The sequence below is a fragment of the Hippichthys cyanospilos genome, chromosome 1, assembly GCF_059441005.1.
Source record: "Hippichthys cyanospilos isolate Australia breed blue-spotted pipefish chromosome 1, RoL_Hcya_1.0, whole genome shotgun sequence".
In the NCBI taxonomy this organism is placed as follows: Eukaryota; Metazoa; Chordata; class Actinopteri; order Syngnathiformes; family Syngnathidae; genus Hippichthys; species Hippichthys cyanospilos.
Window position 1 is genome coordinate 27443310 of NC_142369.1, and position 26301 is coordinate 27469610.

The 26301-nt window shown below is 42.7% G+C and overlaps 4 protein-coding genes across 4 annotated transcripts; 1 reads left to right on the forward strand and 3 right to left on the reverse strand.

The window, feature by feature from the left end:
* Positions 1 to 1929: 1929 nt before the first annotated feature.
* Positions 1930 to 4775, reverse strand: gatd3l (glutamine amidotransferase class 1 domain containing 3, like). The gene is made up of 7 exons (XM_088433817.1): positions 4580 to 4775; positions 4441 to 4493; positions 4258 to 4372; positions 4047 to 4177; positions 3881 to 3973; positions 2281 to 2446; positions 1930 to 2187 (listed from the first exon to the last, which is right to left on the reverse strand). The coding sequence occupies exons 1-7, from the start codon at positions 4694 to 4696 to the stop codon at positions 2053 to 2055; spliced, it is 810 nt and encodes a 269-aa protein (XP_088289943.1). The 5' UTR covers positions 4697 to 4775; the 3' UTR covers positions 1930 to 2052.
* Positions 4776 to 5694: 919 nt separating this feature from the next.
* On the reverse strand, positions 5695 to 9659 carry tmem127 (transmembrane protein 127). Its single transcript, XM_088412796.1, has 3 exons — positions 8995 to 9659; positions 8755 to 8919; positions 5695 to 7357 (listed from the first exon to the last, which is right to left on the reverse strand). The coding sequence occupies exons 1-3, from the start codon at positions 9230 to 9232 to the stop codon at positions 7047 to 7049; spliced, it is 714 nt and encodes a 237-aa protein (XP_088268922.1). The 5' UTR covers positions 9233 to 9659; the 3' UTR covers positions 5695 to 7046.
* A 396-nt stretch (positions 9660 to 10055) lies between these two features.
* ciao1 (cytosolic iron-sulfur assembly component 1) lies at positions 10056 to 12890 on the forward strand. The gene is made up of 7 exons (XM_088412784.1): positions 10056 to 10450; positions 10846 to 10994; positions 11080 to 11191; positions 11555 to 11643; positions 11717 to 11918; positions 12001 to 12070; positions 12448 to 12890. The coding sequence occupies exons 1-7, from the start codon at positions 10312 to 10314 to the stop codon at positions 12680 to 12682; spliced, it is 996 nt and encodes a 331-aa protein (XP_088268910.1). The 5' UTR covers positions 10056 to 10311; the 3' UTR covers positions 12683 to 12890.
* snrnp200 (small nuclear ribonucleoprotein 200 (U5)) lies at positions 12833 to 26301 on the reverse strand. Its single transcript, XM_088412770.1, has 44 exons — positions 26070 to 26301; positions 25707 to 25870; positions 25229 to 25400; positions 24942 to 25134; positions 24800 to 24855; positions 24627 to 24725; positions 24395 to 24547; positions 24199 to 24298; positions 23628 to 23764; positions 23457 to 23534; positions 22715 to 22888; positions 22459 to 22596; positions 22193 to 22348; positions 21905 to 22075; positions 21633 to 21826; positions 21430 to 21553; positions 20716 to 20865; positions 20370 to 20612; positions 20103 to 20291; positions 19821 to 20018; positions 19582 to 19734; positions 19400 to 19480; positions 19182 to 19265; positions 18971 to 19077; positions 18757 to 18875; positions 18525 to 18679; positions 18252 to 18441; positions 17982 to 18155; positions 17727 to 17887; positions 17271 to 17498; positions 16995 to 17186; positions 16734 to 16912; positions 16492 to 16643; positions 16288 to 16396; positions 15759 to 15867; positions 15485 to 15674; positions 15249 to 15413; positions 14603 to 14724; positions 14370 to 14513; positions 14112 to 14288; positions 13874 to 14034; positions 13664 to 13745; positions 13434 to 13526; positions 12833 to 13355 (listed from the first exon to the last, which is right to left on the reverse strand). Exons 1-44 carry the CDS (start codon positions 26112 to 26114, stop codon positions 13206 to 13208), a joined length of 6411 nt encoding a protein of 2136 aa, XP_088268896.1. The 5' UTR covers positions 26115 to 26301; the 3' UTR covers positions 12833 to 13205.

Here is a 26301-nt window from a genome sequence, read left to right on the forward strand (position 1 = left end):
CTTGAATGTTACCGGCGATGTATGTACGCCTCTCGTGTACATTTTTACGACACGCTTCGCTATTTAATCCGCAGGAACATATGAAATCATAAATATGGTTAATTATTGCTGTAAAACAATATTTGTATATATTGCATCTTTATGACTTGACAACAGGTGGTCGTGTCTGGCTCCCTTAAGATCCAGAATGGATTTTTCCTCTTTGTGAAATCTTCCCTGCATTTTTGATTGGCTATCATTTGTAATTCCGCCACATTGTTTAGCTGCAATTCAAAGATTGAATCTCGTGGCAGAACATCTTTTAATGTGCGGTGGTCCTTTGTGCAAGCAACAGCGCACAACACTTTGAAGGTGTTATTTCAGCTTAAGACTTTTGTTTGTTTGGTTTTGTGATCAAATGATTTTGTTCCAAAATGGGAATGAGTTCTGGCCTTTCTCCTACTACTGACATTCTTGTTCTCTAATATAATTAACGTTCTTATCCTTAGGCGCAAGCACCTCAGGGCATTGGTCGATTATTTTTCTGAGTAAATAAATAATATTTAAGTTTCATTTGCCCCTGCTTCTCCTGTTTCCTCACATCGTTTTTACCGCAGCATGTTTATCTATTGAGATCTGTAAATCTTGCGTTGATGTAAAATTTTAACTGGATGGAATTAGCACAGGAATATGTTATATTGCCTTTTTCTGCTATGACTATGACTGTTGCTCTTGTATTTTGTGGTGACTTCTAATATGCAAACATGTTTACAATTCACTGATGTGAAGACAGCACTGTGAATGGTTCAGTCTTTTTAAACTTTGTGCCCATTTTTTAACCGGTGAATGACAAAAGCTAATTTGGTCACACAACAGGCGCTGTGACATTGTATTGTACTTTGCGAGCTGTTTCTCTTAAAAAAAAATAACCCCAAATGAGAAGCTATATCTGGAGTGAATAACTTTGTAGGATTTGTACAAACTGAAAAGTTTTATATATTGTTTTGATGTTTTTATATGTTTGTAATGAATAAATTGCTTGATTCTGGAGAAAAGCATACATCTACTGTCATTATTATCTGGTGATTCTTTTTTTTTTTTTTTTGTCCTCTGTTATACTAAAAAAATTGACAGACTCAGGTTTTAATTTCGGAAATTGGAATTTGTTTCTCCCAGTATTCATCGAAACCCATTTTCCATAATGCTTGTCACCCTTAAGGTTGTGTGAAGTATTTTTCATACAGTATTTGGTCCAGTAAGCATTCTGTGCTCTCTGCAGTTCAAATGACCCAATCCGCAGCATCGATTCCAGACACGAGTATTGAAGTGTGTTTTGGGATGTTCGTTTACTTTTATTAATTTATTTTGTATTTTGCTAAAGCCTCGTTGTAGTAGTTTTTGTCAGAGTAACTTCCAAGTCAGGTAACAGAGACAAAGGCGTCTCTATTGGGCCTGCCTTGGGGGCTGGGGCTTGCTGGACCCCTGACTGTCTGACCTCTTGACCAATGAGTATTCTCCTCAAAATATGTCATTTGAGAAGCAAAGGAGGAGATAGAGGGGTTTGAAAAGCAAGAACAAAGGGCCATGTGGGCCCTGCCCATCTTGACTGCATGAGCTAGCTTTACCGCCAGCAGTATGAAACTATAGAATAAATCTTTTTCCAAGCAAGATGCCTGAGTCCAAGAGGTCCTCATTTTCATCAGCAGCCAGCAGATTCCAGAAACGCAGGTGGGCCAGAACCACTACAAGCGTTAAAGAAATTCACCACTATCAGAAAAAGACCATAATGCAGATCTCCTGCTTTCACTAAAGCTTTTTCATAAACGGAACACTTCACTTGGTACATGTGTGGTATCTAATACAAGAGCTGGTTATATCCAGTATTTGGCTACCTGACTGTGGCACCAGACAGACACACATTATTAAATAAATGACAATCAAAAGGGAAAGTTAGTTTTCCAAAGTAATTTTTTTTTATTTTTTAACAGCTCCTGAATCAGATCTAAAGTGGTGTACCTCCGAGTGCATTTACTGTATTTCTGAGTCATATAAGCACTACATTCGACTGTCGCATCACTTGGTTGACATGCGCATGACATGCTTGACCATATTTCCAATGCCATCAAATATATAGTGGTAGTGGAGCTCCGTCTCCCACATGAAGGATGGCGTGCTGACAACTTTGTTCTTCTCGTCCACGTGGGCTTCGTGCAAAGCAAAAGTTAAGGTCGCAACAACAACAAAACCACGTAGGAACATACACAGAAAGTTTCGATTGTCTGATGGCTTTCAGAAGGATATGAATGGCTCGCGGACATTGTGACGTGCACCCATGCTCTTTACAGCCTGCACTATGTTTGTGTGAGGCCACTTCCCCCACAGGCTTTTCTCATCACGTTCGTAGCCCATGGTCACCTCCAGACTGGGAAGCACCCGGCATGCAAGCACAGGAGCCGTGCTGGACAGACTGCATAACAAGCGCAACGTGAGGTTTTTTTGGGTTTTTTTTTTGGCCGGTGGATTTCAATGTTTACGAATTATTAATATATTCCATATCATGTTTGCTTCAAAAATGAAACGGAAAAGCTGATCAAATGTGAGGAAGCATATAAGCAAAGAGCCACAAGAGGTTCTCTTTTTTTTTTCTAAGAGGATGAATATGTTATTATGAGGTATTATGAGTCATACTTCCATTTTACAATCCTTTTTTAAATTCCTGTAGTTCTCAGATCACAAAGTGTCACTTCGCCTGAGCATGTGCCTGATCAGTTCACCTATCCATCATCCTCCACCTGAACCTGACTTGCAACAAAACTTGTTTTGTTTCATCTATCTCGGAAGTTTGCTTTAATTGACTATTATGGGACACATCATTTGTTCGATCTGAATCCTTATCAATGAGCTGTTTAAAAAAAAGGACATAAGTGTTGAGTGAGGCTTGACACATTTTGGTTCATTCGAATTTAAAGATTTGAGAGCGAATATTTGCTACATATCGTCGTGTCTTTTGAGTTTAGGCAATGAGGTCAATTAAACCAAACACAGCCAGGACAGAATGCCGAGACCAAATCAGCATAGACAAATTGGTCTTATAGACAGTGAGATTCAGGTGAAGGGTGATGATGTCCAATTCCATTACTGTCCCTTAAAGGAGCTTGTATCAGTTCCAGAAACCTATTTGCAGAAGTGCAGTTTTCGCGGCGTTTTGAGACCATGAGAATCTGAAGGCGTTTGCAAACTATAGACTGCTACTCTACACTGTACAATCATCTAAGACCAGTGTTAGGAATAATGTGTTACAAGAGTAATGTAATTACTGTAATGCATTACTTTTTGCTGTAAGGCAGTAGTGTAAGGCATTACACACAAAAAAATCGTAATATTTCGCAAATGACAATGCACATTACAGGGCATAATATTATATATAGCTAGAAAAAAAAACACTCCTAAACCTTTTAAATGTATAATAATTGAAGAAGTTGATAATATGAATGCAGTTCATTTGGTTGCCTTGAGATGGTGTTGGTGTATTGTTGCTATGCAGAGAATTTTGTTTAGGTCATTTTATATGTACACTTTCATTTTACAGTACATTCCCGGTGATCTAGGCAACATTTACAAGTCCTAGGGAGCAATAATAATTATTTTGGGGAAAATTTTGAGCGTGTAGGTTTGTTTGAGTTTAGTTTAAGGTGATTCCACTAGATCTGTAATGAGCGTAATGAGCTACATTTAGAATGCCGAATCCAGGTATGTCGGCGAGAGTAATGTAAAAGTAATGCAATAGTGGTGTAATGCCTCCATTTAAAATACAGTAACATTATGATGTAACTAATTACTTTGGAATGACAGTAATAAGTAAGAAATAAAACTTGCCCAACACCGACTAAGACATACGCACCCAATGGGTTTATGTGAGCGGTGGAAGTCTTTGAGCACCCTTTCTACATCCTGGTGCAGCTTGCAGTCTTTTCCATCCTTCACAAAAGAGGACCTCAAGAATTGAAAGACAAAACATTAGACATCTCCGTCCCGTGTCTTTGCCCCAACTCATTACTGCTCCTCACAGGTTCTTGATGACCCCGTGACCTCCGGGAAAAATGACAGCATCGAAGGCGTTGACGTCCAGCTTGGACAGATCCTGCATTTGCATCTTTCCTTCGTTGTGACTGAAGCGAGCGGACTCCAACATCACGTTCCTGTGCAAAAGCATGTAAATCAAAAACATGTCAAAAGATCATTGAAATCAAAGTGGACCGTGTGTCCATGCGTGACATCCCGGTTTTCTCCGGAGGCAGGCTGCATCTTCACGTGGTCCATCACATGAGTTTGCTGTTGATCGGGAGCAAAGATCTGGAAGCGAGCTCCATTGCGGCTCAAGTGGTACATGGTGCTGAGGACATACGTGTGTGAGTTACACCTTGGCGTGGGGGAAAACGACAGACAACCAGCAATACTCACTAGACGCCCTCGTGGACGTCAGTCCCGTCCAACCAGCCACATCCCGAGAACACCTGGAATCAGCGGCAACAAAAGTTCTCTCAGGTATTTGTGTTAAAAAAACTGTATCTACTGTATATGTACCGTATGTGTTACTTACCACGGCAACGTTGGCATTGCCCCAATGGCTTTGGTTACCGTGATGGACAAAGGCAACTGGCTGTTGAGCAAGAAAAGCCAGAGTTTGTTTGAACAGGAGAGCCCGGGTTGCCAGCATGATTTAGCCTCAAAGATTGCAGCACTTGATTCCGCCGAGGCTCGACTCCTATAGATGTTTGTAACATCGAATTTCCTGCCCCAGGCCGGCTATATATCGAGTGAGTGACGTCACCACGTAAGCTGCGTTTTCCTGAGGTCGCTCGATGACTTTCACCTTTCCTTGCCTGGCCGGCCTGCAGTGCATCCTCCCTTTTTTAATGCCTTGTTTATTTGCCTCATCAACTTAAGTCAATTGGGCACGGGTCCATTTTTCAGCTTTGCATTTAGGATGCAGTTTCTTACAAGTCTCAACTTGCATGTAAAATAGTCGCAAAATCAAAGCAATATGCACAGCCTAAAAATCTAAAGAAAAAAAAATATATATATCACATTAATAAGCACTTTAGGTCGGTGCAAATTGTTCCACTATGTTGGATTTCATGTATAGAAAAGTCCTTTTAAGATGATTAAGTTGTAGGCTAAGGCTCTTACTCGAAGTAACGCCGTCCTCCAATTTGAATCTACACCGTCTAGACAGGCCAACAGAAATATCTCCAGTGGGAGGTGTCAAACTCACGTCATTCCAACTTCAGAATGTACACTTACTGTAGGTATGGTTTATTTTTTTTTAGACATATCACGCCACCACAGAAGAGTTTTCCCACCTTAAAGTCGACATTTTAGAGTATGTAAAATACATCATCCAAATTTTCATGGACCTAACACAATTGATGTCTGTGTTTTTGATGATTTCTCATTCTCAGAGAAAAACATTCTCTCCACCCTCTTGTGTTGGCGTCGGGCCACTGCCTCAGACGTTTGCTGTCAATAGACTGCAGTATGTTTGGGCCAAGGTCATAATTCATCTGCACTGTAGTCACTTTTGTATTTCTGGAGAGCTTAAAAGTATGTGTTTTGTTCATAAACGTATGTATAAATGCATGTAATCTATGTACAGTATGTACCGTGTGATACTCTCAATTTTGTAGTTCGAAATGACAAAACACAGCCAAGTGGTTCTGTTGTATTCTACTTTTTTTTAATGTATAAACAATATTTACAAAGTGATGAAAAAGACACGGTTTGAAAATTACACAACCCACTAAGACAACCACAGTAAATCACAATTTGAAATCTTCTCGCACAAGTGGGAACATAAAGACTATCACATGAACAGAAACACAACTGGTTCAAACAGTACAAAGAAAGTTTAGAAACAAAATGTATACAAAGGACATGACAACACCTACTAATGCAATGAAGACATTTTGTTGAAATGGAAACTTACTTTTATAACGACAATGTAAGACTAAACCCGCGGGAGAGAAAGCAACGTTACAAATCTAACTAATCAATAAATAAAGGGCGGTTTAATTTGTATAAAAGAAACATCCAAAAATGCCTTGAGTGTTTTTCTCAACTTCTGATCTATCAGTAAACAGCACATTTGTTGAAGGGCCTATCATTGTGCAAAAAACAAAAAAACAAAACACACATTTGAAGCTTTTAGCTATGCTATATTATATTGCTAATTCCTCAGCAAAAATAGCCCCAAAGTGGTTTGTTCCTCCATTCAACCATCTCTGAGCATTCCTCCTCATTGCTGCACTCTCAGCACCAGCACTACTTGATCCGAGAAAACAACTGGGTTTTTACTTTGTTCCGTCACCAATTGAGGTCTGTCCCTGTATCGCCCATGCAGACTAAAAACACACAAACATTACCCGGCCATGAGCCAAACGTGAGGCGGGGTTTCAGGCACCAACTTGTCCGTTGGAAGTATAGCCACAAAAATAACCCTTTTTGAGCCATTGTGTGTGTGTGTGTATATATATATATATATATATATATATATATATATATACATATATATATATATATATATATATATATATATATATATATATGTATATATATATATATATATATATAAAATCTATTGCATTTATACACACACACACACACATCATAGACACACACAGTATATACAAGGACCCCTTAAAACATTAAACAACAAAAACAAATGTACAGAGCTCTGCTCCGAACGAACAAGGAGCCAATCAATCAGCGGTCGACAGCCAGCTTCAATAGTAATAATCGGCAATGATCAGGCTGCTCGATCAATTACTTCATCAGCCACGTCGGGTTAGCATTTAGATGAAGAAGCGAGTCCTACAAGCCATTTACATGCAAATCAACACCTGTGAAACTAAGAACCATTTCTTAGCTCTCATGCACCCAAGCGCTTGTCAGTCATCGGACGCGTGCGCTGACGCCACACACCGCATTCAATGATTATTGAACATTTGCAAATACATCCATCTGATCGTGAGTACGACGGCTCGTCAAGCGAATCCCGCCGGAGCCGGTCAGGGCGTGTACGCGGGCGGAGGCTGAAACTGGTTGCTGATGTCGTACTCGATGGGGAACGTTTCGCTGCTGTCCTCCATCTCGGAGAGCAGTTCTAAAGCCTGCTCCTCCTCCTCGGTGGGGTAGTGACGCAGGAGGTTGGCGGCCGTGGCGAGGATGGAGGCCCCGCCGGCCCCGGCCACCAAGTAGAAGCTGATGGCGAAGGTGACGTACACCAGGGAGCCGTGGTTCTTTTTGTGTTGCTGTTGCAGCGACAAGATGAGCTCCGAGGCCCAGTAGCAGAAGCCGATGACGGTGGCGCACTGCAGCACTGTCGGGAAGCAACACATTCAATGCCGTTACAGACATGAGCTCCTCAACATGAAAAAAAATCATTTTAAAAAATCCACAATATGCAAATAGCAAAAGAGTGGGGCAACCTCAGTGTCAAAAATGAAAAAACAATATGCTTTTTGTACCAATACTTGAAGACTGACATTCAATGGGTGAATACTGATACCAGAGGGCAGGTGCCACTTAAATGGAACCATTTTGCAATCACGATTTAGAGATTACAAACCAGAATAGAAAATGATCATTCATTTCACGGGACGTAAAAGAAAACGCTAGACTGGAAATGTCAGGTCTTAAAAATGAATTGTCATTGTTTTTGGGGAAACTTTGAGTATCAAAAGTACTAGTGGTAGTAGGGCTGCGCAATTAATCAAATTTTGATCACGATCTTGACTGCCACGATAAATTAAACGGATCCTCTTGCTATATTAACATATAAAAAAGTCAAACCTTTCTTTGTTTATTACTAGTACATTGTCATCCCACCAAGGGGGCAATGTTTTCCACATGTTTGAATGACAAACGCCTTAGCTTTGCTCTGCCCTTATATATTATTTACCGATGTGAAATGGCATTGAGTTTCTCACCTGAGTCCTAATTTATACAGCTGTCAATTGAGACCCATTTTGAAAAATCTGATAGGCAAAACAACGCAATAAACTCGGTTTGAAATGACCAACAATGCCATTTTGATTGCTAACTGATTATAATTTGCTTAAAGTAAATAATGTGCTTGATTCTAAATAGGCTTATTTTTTTCATTGGTTTGCACTCAACAAGTAAGTTAGCTGTGTTGCCCTGTGTGCCAAGTTTTTGCCATGTATTGTGAAATGTTTTTACTTTATTTATTTTAAATATCATTTGTAAGAATCAAGCCTTGCAACATTGATTGTATACTCTTTGTTTAATAAAAGGGCACTAAATAGACACGTTTGACCAAACATGATGAATAATCGTGATTTCAATATTAATCAAAATAATCATGATTATTATTTTCTAGTGTAACCGTGCGGCACTAAGAGGTGTTGGTGACTTCTCCAGAGTTGAGTACATGTACACTGGTATGGCTCTGTTTAAAAGTTGTATCCAGCATCCCTAATTTGGACATCTGCAGCCAACTTCTGTCTATAGTACGTGGTGCCTTTTCCACTCTAACACGTGTACGGCAGAAGCAGATTACTTGGGATGGGACGAGACACAAAACTCATGGGATGAGATAAGATTAGAACGAGACACAATTTTTGTACTAGACACTGCAGACTTTTTCGTTTTGGCCATGGTATTGCTTCCTTATTTGCATCGAGATACTCATCTGAGTCACAATAAAGACACGATAAGGAAGTCAAAAGTGGCATGGCAGGAGGGCTGGCTGACCTGTGAGGATGTGTGCAAAGGCATATCTCCGTGTGATCTTAAGAGCAGGGTACTTGGGTCCAAACACATCCAGCAAGAAAGCAGTCAGGCTGCAGAAGATGCCCAGAAAACAGAAAGCTGCGATCACTCGGAGCAATAAGATGGTCTGCGGGTTCAAGCAGGAATCTGAAAGAACAATTTAGAATTTCATAACTATCGGTGTCTGCCAGCACAGTGTAGGCGTGAGACCCTAGTTCTCACCCTCCAGGAGTTTTTGGTCAATGTAGCCAAGGACATCTGCAACTCCGAGCTCTTGCCTGGGGCATTTGCCTCCATGAATCCGGAGCCAGGCTGGTTCTGCCAGAGCCGTGCACAGGGCGGTTATGGAAAGGGCTCCGGGCAGAGCCGAAACAAGGCTCCGCTCAGGTTGCTTCGGCAAAGCGGTGCCCCCTCTCCTTCTCCGGCCTCCGGGAATGGTCGAACCCGGCGGGGCATACATGATCCTCTGGTCCTTGGAAGATTTTTTCGACTTCACTCCTAAGTGAACGCCGAGCAACGCCGGAAACGACTCCTACGTACACAAAGCAGATGTTCTGATCGCTTCTGTCCCAAATTGTCCCCGGAATAGTTCGATTTACAAGCAGAATGGATTGCCGACAAACGATGAACAGATGGCTTTCAGGCCTGGTAGCGTCTGCGGCTAGCCCAAAGCTAACGTCAAATACCGTCGAAAATGAGGACAAAAGCCAAGTCAATGTACAAAAGAATAGTTACTGAAGATTTTTCAGTAAATCAAAGGTACTGCCAAATTTAGGAATGATAACAACTGCGATGAAAAAAAAAAAGAAACCAAAAAACAAACAGAACAAAAATCGGTCCGCAGTGGCTTCCTGTAGATTTATTGACTTCCTTGTTCACGACATTCTTTTTCGCCACTACTTCAACATCCTTTTCGGTATATATTGTCGGTGCTGACCCCTACTGATAAATGGTAAAACAAAACGTGTAAATTTAATCATGGGTTTCACACTATCCAATAGTCCTTGTAGGAATATGAATAATGGGCTCGGGGCACATTCATCTTTAAATAAACGGATTTGAATAATTTGAATAATCTGATTTTGCCTTACCAGGAACTGTGGGATTCTATAAACAGACCTGAAACTGAATCGTCTTGACAATACTTAAATCATTTGATTTTTGTGTGTGTGTGTTATTCATATGTCCCAATGTGATTTTGTACCCTTTAGGAATTTTTATTGTTCAATTGTATGCATATACTGTATATTTTAAAATATTATAACAGAACCTTGTCCCATAATGCCTTGCGTAAAACAAGATAACAAAGATGGTTCCGTTTCCGCAGGAGCTGTGCATTTGAACTTTAGCACTTTGTTCGGCGATATAAATCCAACATTGCTATTATTTGTTATTTCTATATTACTTTTACCATTCCGTTTATGAAACAAAATCAGTATATTTGACAGGCTCGCCGTCTTTTCATTGTAAAGTCCGGCGTGGTTTAACTGTCTCGTTGGACATCAGACGTCAGTAAATCAAGTTCAAGCTTTTCTAGCAATGAAGGAGAATTTGAGTCTGGTTCAGAGACTAAACGGTCACCCGGACTCTCGATGCTGGTTCGTTGGCTGGAGTCCAAACGGGACTCTTCTGGCTTCGTGTGGGGGCGACAAGGCCATCCGGATCTGGGGACGAGAGGGTAAGCTTCGCTCCGTCTCTGTCAAGGCGAAGGCACTGTCAGTTTTCTTCTGGTACCTTAACGTTAATTCGGCTAATCTTTATTCCTTTTTGGTTTCTGCCTCCACCTTTCCAAATGTTACAACTTCCTTCACCTGCTCACTGCAGATGACAGTCCTCTGCAATCTTCATGGTCCTTGGTGGATTATTTCACGACCTAAAGATAATTCCACATTCCCAAATCAGATAAACGTGTACAGTATAATTGCATATACCGCAATAGGTGGGACTGTAAAATACAGACAATAGAAACAAATAAAATCCAAGTTGATATCAGTGTACCACAATATTCTGCCATTTTCGGTTCTTAACGATTGTTTACTTTATTTGACACAGGATTTTATATTGTACTTCCAGGTGACTCGTGGGTGTGTAAGAGCGTGTTGGAGGACGGCCACCAACGCACTGTGAGAAAGTTGGCATGGTCTCCCTGTGGGAATTACCTAGCCTCTGCCAGCTTTGATGCCACAACGTGCATCTGGAAGAAGAAAAATGAAGAATTTGAGGTTTGTCTTCATCTTTGGAACTGTCAGAAATGTTCTTGTTCTGGAAAAAAAAACACACACAGAAGCTCTCCTCTTGTCCTTTTAGAGCTTGACCGTGTTGGAAGGGCATGAGAACGAGGTGAAATGCGTGGCTTGGGCCCCCTCAGGCAATCTGCTGGCAACGTGCAGCCGAGACAAAAGTGTTTGGGTTTGGGAAGGTAGGTGTTGCACGCCATGTTTGATTTACAATGATTCACAGTTTACCACGGGTCGTGAGGATCCATAATATGAGAAAATCCATAACACAGAAAAATCCATGCTTCCATCATCTTGACTGCTTGTACTCACTATGCTCCCTGTAGCCTATTCCAGCTCTCCTGGCCCAGTAGGTGGGGTACACCCTCAACTGGTGGTCAGTCAATCGCAGGGCACAGGCAACCATTCACACATCTATAAACAATTTAGCATGAGGCATATACCTGCCATGCATTTGTAGGAATGCGGGAGAAAACCAGCACATACTTTATGTAAGAGAGGACAGAAAAATAAACATTGACAATGTGCTATTTCTTGTGTCGCAGTGGATGAGGAGGACGATTACGAGTGCGTTACAGTACTAACCTCCCACACGCAAGATGTCAAACATGTTGCATGGCACCCGACACGAGACGTAAGCTCAAGTTCATGACAGATTTCTTCTTATGAGCTCCTTACTGATGATTTTTTTTTCAATGTCCATGTAGCTTCTGGCCTCAGCGAGCTACGACAACAACATCTGTATTTACAAGGAAGTGGATGACGACTGGGAGTGTCAGGCTACGCTGCAAGGGCACACATCCACCGTGTGGAATCTGTCCTTCAGCGGGACCGGAGAGAGGCTGGCATCATGCAGCGATGATCGCACCGTCAAAATTTGGAAGGAGTATCCTGCTGAAAGTGGTCAAGGTGAGCTAATTTGGACAAAATGAACCTGTTTGTGTGTTCCTCTTGAGATACTAACCTTGATACCTTTTGTGCTGTCAATCAGGTGACTTGTTATGGAAGTGTGTGTGCACACTCTCTGGATACCATGGACGCACAATATATGACATTGACTGGTAAATGTGTTTTGTTTTTTCTATGTACAGAAGATATTTCCTTCAGTTAATGTGCTGTTTACTTCACACAGGCTATCAAAGGAGGCTTTTCTGCAGGTTGCTATCTTGCTAAAAGGTTTAATTGGCAGATGTGTGAAAAAAGTAAGGCTTGTGGGCCACATATCACCCAAGGTTCTCTTTAATGTGGTCCCCTGAGCAGAGTCCCATAATGTGATATTGACTTTTTGTCTTTCAATTTTGTTTGATAGGTACCTCATTTGATATTGTATTCTATTTTTCTGTTAACCAATAAATTGTTGGTTCATTGAGTTCTTATTTCAACAAGCATACGCTCTTTGATGTTCCACCCTGAACGCATCGCTACATGCTCTCCTCAGGTGTCGCCTGACCGGCGCCCTGGCAACTGCCAGCGGCGACGACGCCATCCGAGTGTTTAAGGAGGAAATGTCGCCTGATCCTGACCAGCCGCTGTTCTCATTGGTTGCGCATATGCCCAAAGCTCACAGCCAGGACGTCAACAGTGTTGCATGGAATCCAAAAGAACCAGGACTGCTGGCTTCTTGCAGTGACAGTGGCGACATCGCCATATGGATGTTCCAAGAGCAGGACTGAGTGTGGTGGCCAGACCTCTTTGTTATCCACAAGTCTCAATCACAACTCAATTATCTTCATTACAAATGTACTTATGATGGGAGAAAAAATGTGGAGTTGTATCTTAAAATGGGTTCCGAATGTTTGTATACAGTACTTGATCACAGCAACTGAAAGGTTTCTCTTTATTGCAAAACTCCACTTATTAAAAACACATGGACTGGTCGAACATTATTTTGCATTTAGTCAAGGACTACCACCTTTTTAACTTATTCAAGATAAAATTGAATATTTTGATGGAAACAACAAAAAGTGCCTACATGTAATATGAAATCTGAAGGATTCTGTATTACCAAACTATTTACTTTTTTTTCCTGGATCATCGTACATCATAATAAAACTGACCGGAACGCATACCAAACACTTGTAAGAAAGAAAAAAAAAGTCGGAAAACAATTACTTGTGCTCAGAGCAAATAGATGATGAACCTTATGACGTATGTACAAGAAATCAAACTCCCACGGCTCTCGCGCTGCTTCTCAGATCAATCGGAGTCGCTGTCCGCGTCGCTGTCGGCCTCTTTCACGTCTATGCTGAACTTGTACTCCTGGTCGCAACCCATGTAAGCGTCGCTCATAAAGTACAGCGTGTAGTTGTGAACGCCCATGGCTGGTGCAACAAAATCCAGTTTGACCTGTTGGAAGGTATAAAAGGTGCTTTAACATGAAAAGTGTCAAAGCGGATCATCTAAGGCAGAGTGCAGCCATCTGACCTTTGCTTTCTGTTGAAGAGTCAATCGCTTGATAGAGATGAGGCTGTTGGACTTGGGGTCTCCAATCACTACCCACCAGCCCTCTTCACGATTCTGGAAAATTGTATTTATTGTCGGATCAAAAATTCAATTGCAGTAACCTTTTGCCAACAATTACAATTAGTCCGTTTCTAAAGATAACCATGTTTCTGTATATGTTTTTTAATTGTTTAAGAACTTCAAAGAATTACCTGAGGGAACATTGGTGCAATGACAGGCCCAGTGACTTCCTCCTCTCGCTCCAGTTGAACCTGAACCAGAACCGCACTGCCACTGAGAATTAAAAAAAAAAAAAAAGGTCATTAAAGCATTGCAATCATTTCTGTCATGTGAATTTGTCAAGACGATTCTTGAAGATCAACATGAAATGCGGTAATGCCTGAGCGAATCAGGACCCAAACCTCTTGATGTTGTCCTTTTCGGCCACCTCGTAGGACAGCTCGATGTTGGGATAGCGGTTACAGAAGCGAGCCACATCAGCCATTTGCGCATCCGAGAGCTGCAGCAAAGCGCTTCTGTCTTCATCCTCCATCTCCATGATGTCAAAGATGCTCTCCACACCCTGTCTCATTCGGGACGGCCCATTACCGGAAAGCTCGTAGCACTCGGAATGGTCTTTGAGCGAGACAAAGCGCGTACCTTGTCCACGCAGCGCTTGATGTGCTCCGAGGTGAAGAACGGGAGCTGTTTGAGGTAGGAATCCTTGGACCACATGGCCTGCGTGACCATCTGGGCCAACTCCATAGCCGCCAGGGCGGGACTCAGCCAGCCGTTGCTGGACAGCACATCCACGCAGGCCTGGATCAAACGCACCGCCTGGCAAACACAACGGCGGAAGGGATGTTACTCAAGCTGCCGGGAAGGTACGGAAAGCAACAACTGCTCCTAAATGCACACTTTGCTCAGGATCTCTTCGGTGTCCGACTGCAGCTCGGCACTCAGCTGCATCCTGGAGAGGTGCGCCTGGAGCAGCAGGTTGGTCTTCACGTGGGGGTCGTTGAACTTGGGGTTGTTCAGTTTGTGGGGTACCTTCTGAGCCAGCTGCAATTGAATAAAAACAGATGGTTTCACCATGTAATACTTGAAATTTACACAGTCCGCTTGGCAGGCATTTGGCAAAATGCGTTTACCTGTCGGAGCAGCATATCCTCGTGATGCCTGATGGGAATATTTTTATACTCTGCCGCATTGGAAATGATCTCGATTAAACCTCGGATCTTTGTCTTGGCGTTGAGGGACATGCTGAATAGCTCTGTCCACAAAAGTAAACAAAAGTCACTTTGGTTGGAATCCAGCAAAAACAAACACTCCAGTGAAGTCCCTTTTATTGTGGTTCATTGTTTGTGCCCTCCCCATATGCAGTAAGCCCAAATTTAGAGTTCACTTTCAATGCAGTGTCACAACATGCAGGAAAGCACTGAGATCTACCGGATACAACGCTAAGCTAAGCTCTCTTTTGTTGTTTGCTCGGTTTGAATGTGTTGCTACTTTGCTTCATGTGTTAAGTAGAAGTTGTTTGAACATTACGTTTGGCGTTACATTTAAGGCATTAAGCAAAAGGACGTGTTAGAGGATGTTATATGGTTTGGTTTAACATTGAAGTTTTGAAATTAGCAATCGTTTTCATTAATTAAGCATGCAAATGCCTTTTACTCGATGGAAGGGTGTTTTAATGCGTTCTAATGTGTTTAACCTGTGCAAGGGGTAAAACCGGCCTTTTCGCAAAAGCCTCGACAATAAACGGGGTTCACTGTATTCCAATCTGGTGGCACAAACCAATGGTGGTGTAGTTGATGTAGTAGTAGGCGGCGATCATGCCCAGATTGAGCGGCGCCACATCCATTTCGTCCTCGATACTGATGCACTTGGACTGCTCCAAGTCATGGAGTGTGTGTTCCACCAGCTCCGACAGGTGATCGGACAGGTGGCGATGAGACATGCCTGCCACAAAATCAACATCGATTCAGTGAGCTCCATCAGCTTGTTCCAGACGCAAACACAAACGTATTCACCTTGCAGGTTGTAGTAATTGGGGTTCTGGGTCATACGACGGTACAGGAACGTCCAAGTCAGGTAGTCCACAGCGTCTTGCTTGTTCTCCACCGTTTTGGTGACTATTTCAGCATTGAAGTGGTCATGGAGACAGTGATCCAAGTGGGACTCCACCGGCAGGGGCTCGTACAAGAACTTCTTGAAGAAGTCCTAATGAAAAGAAAAAAAAATCTAGTTTTAATTGATGCTGACTCATTCATTTAGCCTCATTAAAAAAAAAAAAAAAAAACATACCTTTTTGGAGCCTTGACACATGATCACACAGCGCCCCTCATCATCAAGAATAGGCCTGTTGGCTTTGCCTACCATCTGAAGGACGTCATATATGGGATAGTCCACATACCTGATGTGATGGAGAGCGTGGCATAAACACACATGTATAGTGCCTGTTTGTAGTTGAACATATAGTGTTCCAGTGAAGTTTATTTGTACAGCCCTGAATTACCACAGTCTCAAAGGGCTTCACAGGTGCAAAATAAATCACAGATAGGATTACACAGAACATTACAAATACGCAGAGCTCTCAGAGGAGAAAGGGAAAAACTCCAAACCCCATCTGGGGAAAACAAGAAACCTTGAGAAAGGACCGCAGTTGGGAGGAGCCCCCTTCCAGGCTCAACAGGTTGCACGAGGCGCCAAGTGCCAAAAATAACAGCATACGTATGACACAATGTATACATCGCGAATTTACGGGTGTATGCGGTTTCTTGCGGTAACTTTCAGCACTATCCCGAAATGTTCATTGCATTTTAAATTGACTCACGCATGTATGATGCCATTGTAGTACTGTGTGTCCATGACGATGACAAGGTGGGCAGAGATGTTGACCCCCCAGCAGAGGGAGCGAGATGCCACCACCACTTGAACAGCACCTGGATAACAAGACAATAGGGAAGTCAGAAATAATTCATCTTAAAACTTCAGTCAAAAGCAGTGCAGCGACAGCGCAGAGAGTCAGTGGTCGTACCAGAGTTGAAGAGCTGCTCCACTATTTTCCGTTCGGTTGCAGACAGGCCCTCATGGAGGTAGCCCACACCATTGGCCAGAGTCTCTTTCAAGGTTGCGTCACTTATTTTATCCAGGAAAGGTGCGAGCTCTTTCTCTGTGCAATGCAAGAACCTAAAGGACAGGCAAGGGGCAGCAGTAGTTAGAAAGATCATTTAGCAGGGGGAAAGTCTATTCTCCAGTGTGACGGAACTTGGCACTGACCTCTGAGGGACCACATCAGCAGCGCAGAATGTGAGGATGTCGATGGCCGTGAGGCGAGTTTGCCTGCGAGACGGCACAAACACCACTGCTGGTTTGGAGGGCGAGTGCTTCATGATGGCATGATACACTGGCTTGGCCATGGAGAGCAGGCGAGTCTGAGTGTGACTCACGTTGAAGCCCTAAAAGCAGCAGAAGAAAGTCTTCAGAGGGCTGACAAACGGTACAGACTTACTTTCTTTTTTTTTTTTTTTTTAAACACACCTGGATGTGCAGCTCCAGGGGCACAGGCCTGACGTTGGGATGGAAGTTGAATGTGGCCGTGGTGCTGCATCCCAACCAGTGAGCGACGTCTTTGGCGTTGGACAAGGACGAGCTGAGCGCCACGATACGTATGGGTCGCTCGATCTGAGAGGAAATGTACCTCATCCTTGAGCAGATGACCTCCAGCACAGGCTGGTGAAAAAAAGAAATGTTCATAATCACAATGATGAATGTCCTGTTAAAACACGTCGCCCTATTTTACGATTTTATTCTTACCCCATTTTCTCCTCCAATGAGGTGCGTCTCATCTACAATAAAAAGACTGACATTTTGGACATTCTTCCTCTGCTTCCAACGGCGAGACAGGATGTCCCATTTATCAGGAGTGCTGACAATAATGTCTCCTTTGCCCAATAGTTTCAGATCCGTGCTCGTTTCTCCTGTCAGCAACACCACTTTCTTGTTCAGGAAGTCCTGAAACTTTTGGTGCCAGTCCACAAACACCTGACCAAGGGAATATTACAGATGAGGCAAGGTGGCCTTGAAATTACTACTGCAAAAGTTTCCAACATGTCAATTAATCACTGCCTTTCCAACATCCGAATGGATGCTGTGTCTTCGACAACGGTCAGAATTACGTCACAAGGGGTGCACTGTGAACTAATCATCTAAAAACAATTTCAAAATATGGTTCTGACATAACTCAATTCCTACTCTCTAATGACATCATACCTGTTCTGCAAGCGCCTCCATAGGCGTGATGTAGACGCAGCGTCCTTCTGCATTGTGAAGCAGCATTCTCAGAATAGCAAACTCCGCACAGATTGTCTTTCCGCTGCCAGTGGGGGCTCCCACAAAGACATTGTCGTCACTGTTGTATACCGCATTGAACACTGGAGGGACACAGAAATCAAACAAATTCAAGACAAAACCAAAAAAAAAAAAAAAATTGCTTCCTTTGGCTCAATGCAGTTGTCGATATTGTACCTTGCGTTTGAATTGGGTTGAAGAAAGGGAACTTGTTCTGGTAGAGGGCTTCAAAGGCAGAGTTCCTGAGCGCAGTCACAGGAAGGGGTTGCAGGTCAAGTAATTCTGTGGGTGGGGGGTACTTCTCAGGGAGGATGAGGTGACGGAATGACACCGGAAGCTGGGTTTCACAAGCTGAAACAATCGCACATACAGCAAGTAAGGAGCTTACTTGAAACGTTTACCACGCCAACACAAAGGGGAGCCTTTTGAAAAGGCGCATTCACTTACAGAGCCAGCGGTCAGAAACCACGCGAATGAAGTACTGTGGGGGCAGAGGCTCAAACACAGGGACAAAGAAGGTGACAAGGTGCTCATCCTGGGCATATTTGGCTTTGAGCAGAAAGTACTCATGGTGGAGGATGACCTCACTGTCAACGTCCTCCACCAGGATCCAGAAAGCCTCTGATGAAGCGTGAATCTAAAACATGTCACACACAAACATTTTCAGCCAAGTGTACACTGCTGCACATTATTTGCTGTGAATGGCATTCAAGTAGTGACCTTATCATCCCATTGAAAGTCAGGAGTGATGGTGAGCTCCACTTTGAGTGTGGAGCGGGTGATGGGCTGCAGATGGACAGCCAGGTCTAGTTTGGGGAACTGATGGACATATTTGTGGATGGTCTTGCCCATTTTTGGCATTCGAATCAGCTCACCTAAAGGTGGAAAACACAGTTCACTAAGATTCTGACAGGAGATGGAGTTTTGGGAAATGAAGGGAAGGGATACCCACCAATTTCATTGTGGTTGAGGTCATAGAGACGCTCAAAGGGAAAGTTTTTCTTCTCAATCTTCTTAATCACTTCTTCTGGCAACTTCTTAAACTGTCGCAATGGGGACATTGACTGCCACCTGAAAGTAGTAACAATACAAATCCGCAAATTGCTTCTCTGCAAAGAGATCACTAAAAACCGCTTCCGATTTTTTTTTTTTTATGGCAGACTTACATTCTTTTGTCAATCATTTTGCACAGATTCATGGTTTTGTCTGAGAGTTGAGCCCAGCCTCTGCTAAGAACAATCTCAAAAATTGCTCGCATCAGCCTTCCAGCACTCTGCAAGAGGATGTGAACAGAATTGCTCGGATTGATTTCCTCATTCCTTAAAGAAACATTATCACAGTACTTGTACAAACGTAAACAAAGAAATATGTACATACCTGTGTCACATACACCATGTCTGCCATGAGGGCAAAACCTTCCAATTTTAGCTGAGAGATGAAAGCCTGAAGCAGCACATTGATCTGTGTAAAAAAATAAAGGAAGTTTAAAAAAAAAAGAACACTAAAACATTTAAGAAATTGGATGCAGTCTGCCTTTTGAGCATTCAGGGCATGTCTGGCCTTGTTCATTGTATGGGTACAACTTTGACAGCTACCTTGGCACTGGGCTCCTCAATGCTTTCTTTCACTGGAATGGGAACTCTCTCCAGCAGCTTCTGAAGTTCCAACTTCTCCTCCTAAAAACAAACCAACAGTATTGTAAACTTGCATGTATCAGAAAGTGTTATTTTGACACCGTGGAACAAAACTGACGAGACTCGTCCGGGGTTCATCGTACCTCTCTTACTGTGATGTTCTTGAACTCGGAAGACAGGGAAAAGACACGGAAGAGCTCAATTTCACTGAGGGTTGGCTTGAGCAACTGGTTGTAAGTTTGAACCGAGTCATGAGTGATGTAGAAGTGACTGGCAATTCGGCCCAGATCGGTCACCTTGCAAGAGATAAACAGACAAATCAGAAGCAATCTACAAAAAAAACAATAAGGTTCATAAAAACACACTGAGGGCAGGCACATACCTGGAAACTGCCAGTTCTCTTGTCATATTTGATGAGACTATTCTTGTCTAATACACTGGCAGCCGTGTGCACCAGGTCAGTTCGCCGCCGCTCCAGCAGGGGATCTGTGGAGCGGTCATCGTGGGAGACGCCATACAGAGTTGGGTTGCGTAGCATGCGCACGTACAGGTAGGTGTAACCCAGCCAGTTCACCGCATCCTAAAATACAGTAACCATTATGTTTAACACCTTCAGCGATTGTTCCAATACTTATGTTGATAGACCATCGGCACGCGTACTTACTTTCACATTCTGAACATTTCCCAGCACAATCTCTGCATTAAGCATGTCAGGAAGTTTGCCCACCATCTGACTCTCGATGGGCAGTTGCTGGTTGAGCAGGGACAGGTAATACTGCAGCTCTCCGTGGGATGTGATCAGGATCCCTTCTCCCTTGGTGTCATACTGAGGACGGCCAGATCGACCAAGCATCTAAAATTGGGTTATAATCAATAATGTCATTCGCCAGCTAGAGCAGCCTGTAATTCTTTGTATGCTCTCGACACTGACCTGCAAAATGTCCAAGGCACCCAGCTCAGTCCATCTGCCTTTCTCAGGGCTGTACACTTGTGTACCCTTGATGATGACTGTGTGTGCCGGAAGGTTGACACCCCAAGCCAAGGTTGCCGTGGACACCAGGACCTGAATGTGCCGATCGGCGAACAGATCCTCCACCAGCGTACGATCCACTCTAGTCATTCCAGCGTGGTGGATTGCAAAGCCATAAGGTAGCAAATCCTTCAGCTCAAGGTTCTACGGAAGGAAATTTGGGAAATATGAAGGCCATCACAATTTTGCACATGTTCAAAATAACTGATGGATACAAAATTCATGTTATTTTCTTGGTAACTGTTACCTTGCATTGTTCAGCTTCAGTACGCAACACCTCAGTGGAAGCTGATCCCTCTCGAAGGAAAAGGCCCAGCGTGTCCTTTTCCAAACACATGTCTCGAATGGCCCTGGCTGTCTTTCCAGTCTCCTTCCTGGAGTGAACAAATACGAGCACCTGGCAGAAACAAATACATGTTAGATGCCACCTAAATGTAAATTATCATGTGCATCAACTGTGCATCAAGACTGAGCCCTGCTGCAAAAAGTGAAACAAATGTAATGTAACAAAATACAATGTCTCACATACATCCTTGGAGGGGCGCTGTGGCTTATATAAGTGCCAGGTAGGGTGAGGGAGGATTGACCCGGAAAATGGGTTTGACCGCAGGTATGTAGGAAAATGTGTTTGTTTGGACAATATCCACTTATTGTATGTTTTTTAATGTGCAGATACTGATGACATATACACTGCTGGTGCAAATAAAACCACTCACACAAAAGAAAGCGCAGCTGTAAAGAAGTCATTTGTTTGGTGTGCACTACAGTGTGGAACACGAAAGGCGCCTCAGCCGGGTCCATCTACGGGTTCAATCTTCAAGAGCTCCGTATAGGATGAAGGCTCTTACACTACCAATTGTCAAACAATAACAAAACTGCCAGTCTTTATGTTTGTGTAGAAAAAACAGAATGACGAGAGGCAAAATCGGTTTCTTCAAATGCAAAGTAATGGCTCACATACCTGGTTTTTCCCAGCATGCTCCATTATTTTCTCATAGACAATTTCATTCATGATCTGGAAACGTTTAATAGCTTTCTTCTCTGTGATCCCAACATAAGTCTGCTCAAGTGGGACCGGTCGGAAACTGGAGAGAGAATAGGGCACATTCGCATCCACGATTTGATCAACCGCCTCAAAATGGTCCTAGCTAAACATCAACATACCTGTTGTCAAAGTAGAAAAGTCCTTTGGCAGGATCAACACGGAGGCAGGTGGCCACGTCCTCATAGTTGGGGAGCGTGGCACTGAGACCAAGCAGACGCACGTCTTCCTGAGTCAGCTCCACGTTGCGGATGGTCCTCGCCACCAATGACTCCAACACGGGCCCACGGTCATCGTGTAGCAGGTGGATTTCGTCCTGTACAAGTATTCACATTTATTATGTCAAACACTTTCTATCACACATAGTCTTACAAAACACATGGATGGCACTTACAATGATGATGAGGCGCACTAGTTGAGTGTAGGTACGCTCGCCACCTTTACGAGTGATGATGTCCCATTTTTCAGGGGTGCAGACAATTATTTGAGTAGCATTGATCTCCTCTTTGCACAGTTGGTGGTCACCAGTCAGCTCAGACACTGTGATTCCATAGCTTGCCAACCTCTGGAAGAGAACACAATGTTTTGAAAACATAATTAAACAACAAAAAAAGGGGGATAGGTTGAATAGAGGGTGTGCTGGAAAAGGGGGCTAGGGATGAAATACGTTGGAAGGTCTTACTTTGCTAAAGCTTCCCACCATCTCCTGTACTAGAGAGCGCATGGGTGCAATGTAGATTATTTTGAAGTCATCCACATTTATGGTGCCATCCATGTTGATGTGCTTTCCAATTTCCCTAAGCATAGCCATCAGAGCAACATTGGTCTTTCCAGCTCCCTATACACACACATACCAAAATGAATTTAGAGAGAAAGCAGATGTGAAATAACGTCAGGGCAAGATGGGGATACAATGCACGCCATCACCGGTGCGCAAAGTCGACCTACCGTTGGCGCACACACAAGCAAGTTCTCATCAGTCTCCATGGCAGTTTTAAACAGCTTGCTCTGGATACGATTTAGGGTTTTGAAACCTTCAAAGCCAGCCTGTGCATATTTCGGCAGCTTCTCAATTGAAACAAGCACCTAACAGCACAATCACGAGAAAGGACATTGGCATGAAAATCCATCAATCCTTCCAGGAATTTAAATGCATAATAACTTCCATGGCAATTATGTTGTTATTTGGTGAATAAAAACATACCTCATCATCAGCAAAGGGCTTGGGTTTGAGTGCAGGTACATGCACTTCTTCATAACCTTTTCTTTGTTTGCGGAAAGAGCCATCTGGCAGCTGGCAGCGCTTGTTGGCCATGAAATGACTTCCCTGAGTGAAGGTTAGGTCTTCCAGGTCCAACAGTTGTCGGGGGGCAACTGCCTATAAGTCAAGAATGGCTATCGTTGACAATTTTCTAAACTATAAACATTAGGCAGGGTGAAAAAAAGTCATACTGTATCTTGATATTCATGCCAGATGTCACGACAATGTTTTTATAATAGAAAAAGAAAGCTATCAATTTAAATGTATTGGGAAAGTGCAATGATTTAATTCCGATGTACTATAAAGAGCCATCATCGTCTGTGATCTGAACAGTGCAAGCCGGTATGTAATCCTATATTTTGAGACTCTTAATAAAAAGTGTTGTACTGTATCACGTTATTTAAACCACAAAACAATACCGCTCAGTCAAGGAACACACATTGCTACAGAACAGAGGCTTGACCTAAGGTGCACATGGAGGGGCCAAGTGTGATATGACCAAATGGTTGACTGCTATTGCTTCAGTTTCTGATATAAATTGAATGATAATTTTGGTATCGCTACCATAACAATATTGCTAAGCCCTATTATGCATACCAGTATAAGTGATCTGTACATAATTGTTTAATTCACGACATGTACAGCATGTGTGAACTTGCTGTGTTGCTAACTGTGACATATTTACCTCTCCGTGGCCTGTGTCCATTGCTTCCATGTCATCCACACGAGACTTCCTTACCCTCTCCCTGCGAGATCTTTCCTCCTAAAAAAAGCAAAACACAACACAATAAGATGTAAAAAATAAACAAAAACAAGGATAATTGCACACGAGTAAATGCAAGAGCATAGTCCTTACCCGAATAATATCCTCCTTCTCAGTCTCCTGCAGCTGGTACAGAATTTTTGATAGTTCCTGATCAGACTCCATCTTTCCAATGATCCGTTCCTTTTCTGCCTCACTTTGAGCACTTGCCAGCATAGTACAATATTGAACTGTGGGCAGCAAAAAGCATGCAAACTAAATTTAGACTCACAAGAGAAGGTTCAGATATTAGCGACAACTATGGCTCAGAAGCTACGTTTATGTTGTAGCCTGAACTGGCACAATTCAGATTATTTTTACCCTATGCAAAGCAACTTGAACACCGGCAGGTACTCTACTCATACTCAGCCATCTAATGTGGTGCTTCCATAAACACAAACGTTCAAGCACGCCTGCACTTTTGGGCTGTTTAGCATTCACACACAGGTACCATACAAGTTAAGTTGACAAGAAAATATGACTGACCTCAAAATAAATCAATTAAATTAATAAATAAACACAGAACTGAGCATTAAACCGTGCTGTGTGAACGTAGCTTGTGTGAACAAGTATTAACAGATCCCCTCCTTTTTTACCACCAGAATAATCCAAAGCAAGCGCTTACTCATGCGGCGATGTTGGCGAAGGATTTTGATGAAGTCAAAGGTGTTAAATCCAAGAAGTAATACAAGTTGGTTTTCACACTCTCTGTCATCACTGGCAGTCTGGAGAAAACAGACCAAAATTCAGTTTGTAAGGAGAAAAAAAAACAAAACAAAAAAACACTTGCGATACCGCAATCAACAAGATGTTTGACAGACCTTAAGGATTTCCAAGACTTCATCAGCTTTCTTTTGAGACACGATAGCATCATCATAAAAGCGACTGAGCTGTCGTTGGAGCCAAAAGGCATCAATGTCTCGAGGGTGGAGATCCTTCTTCTTTACAGTCATCACATCACCTGTGACACCAAGCTGAATGGGATGAATACAAGTTATCAGTACACAGTAGGGCAAACTTAATCTCAACTACACAAGCCCATTGTTCACTTACATTGGCTGAAAGAGCACAGCCCACATCAGCCTCCTCTCCTTCACTGTCCTCATCTGAGTGCTCGTCACGCACTTCTCCATACTTGTCTTCATCACCCTCCTTGAGAACAAAACAGTCAAAAAATAAGTATTGGATTGCAAAACTCCCAAAATCCTCTTACACGACAAACATACCTCTTCATCAGATCCAAATTGGACATTAACACCATATGTTTCATCAAGGTTGTCATCTAAAAAAAAAAGAGGATTTGTTAGAAAACGAGTAGCTCACAAAAAAAGATTCACTGGCAATCAGAGTGGCTTCTTTCGAACATACCCATATTCTGTAAGTCCTTGTCACCCCCATAGTCTGTGATTTTTTTGCCCAGGTTGACCAGCACGTGGTAGCGTGTGTCATCAGCAGGTCCAAGAAGCTGCTCGACCTCACGCCTCCTCTCCTTATCCCTCATTTTATCATTTTTTAACACTGCCAAGACTTCATCTGCAGCTCCACACAGAATATCACGCGGCTGTACAGGAGCAACAGTCGAGTTAATTTAATAATTGCTATTGGACATTAAGTGAAACCAAAAGTTCAGATGTTAAAAAGCTGCATTTTCAGACCTGATCTCCCAAAGCAGCATGGATGAAACTGAGCAAAACTTCATAAGTCTCTCTTGTTTCTTTGGTTTTTGGTTTGTATACAATTCCCACCATTTCATCAATGCCCTCTGACAGAAGAGTATATCCTTTCATCTTATTGATGTCATGTCTGTCCTCATCTCTTTTCCGTCTCCTGTTTTTACAGGAAAAGAGAAACTTTACCAACCCTGAATCTCTGTGGAAACACTTTGATATCATAAAACATTAAACAACTAACACTTGTGCAATTTGTGAATTACCTGAGCAACTACAAGGCATTGTCTGAGAATGTTAAACATAATAATCAAATAACAGTGTAGAATGAATTGTACACTCGTATACAAACAATATAAAACAGTGAACCATCAAACGCAGCGGATATGTGAGCGAACAACAACGCACGTAGACATTCGTGTAATGTGAATAAATGCAAGAAGATATTTATCTCGATAGTACTAACTTGTCTCGTCTCTCTTCCAGTTTTTGAGGTTTGGTCCTCTGAGCTTTGTCTCCCATCTTGGTTCCCTCCAGCTTCCCCACCAGGGACAACACCTCTCCCGTAGGCTCATCTCTCCGTGTGCGATCGATCAGGGAGCGATCAGCTTGCAGCACCAAGTTCGAGTTCTAAGATTCGAAACATACACAATGTAGCGAGCGAGGCTAACCACTAATGGGCATGCTAAAATAAACCGAACAAACTATGAACAATAAATTAAACAAAACAAAAAAAACCATAACATTACAGTGCATCAAACCCTGGTAAACAAACGCGACGAAACGATTCGATATCACTGTGCTATCAATTAAACAAACTCATACTCACCGCTTTGTATTCGTACTGCAGGTTACGGGCGGTAATATCCGCCATGGTGGCCCCAGTTAGCTTTTAGCGCACTTTTAAAAATAGTGTAATAGATGCTAAAATCTACCACAAGATCCGTTCCACGCTCTTCTCGTAACTTGATGCCACAATCATCGGCATAGGTTTTAAACGTGTATCCTGAAATTGTCGATAAATCGTGCAGTTTCAGTCAAACCCTCGCTCACGTTACGTT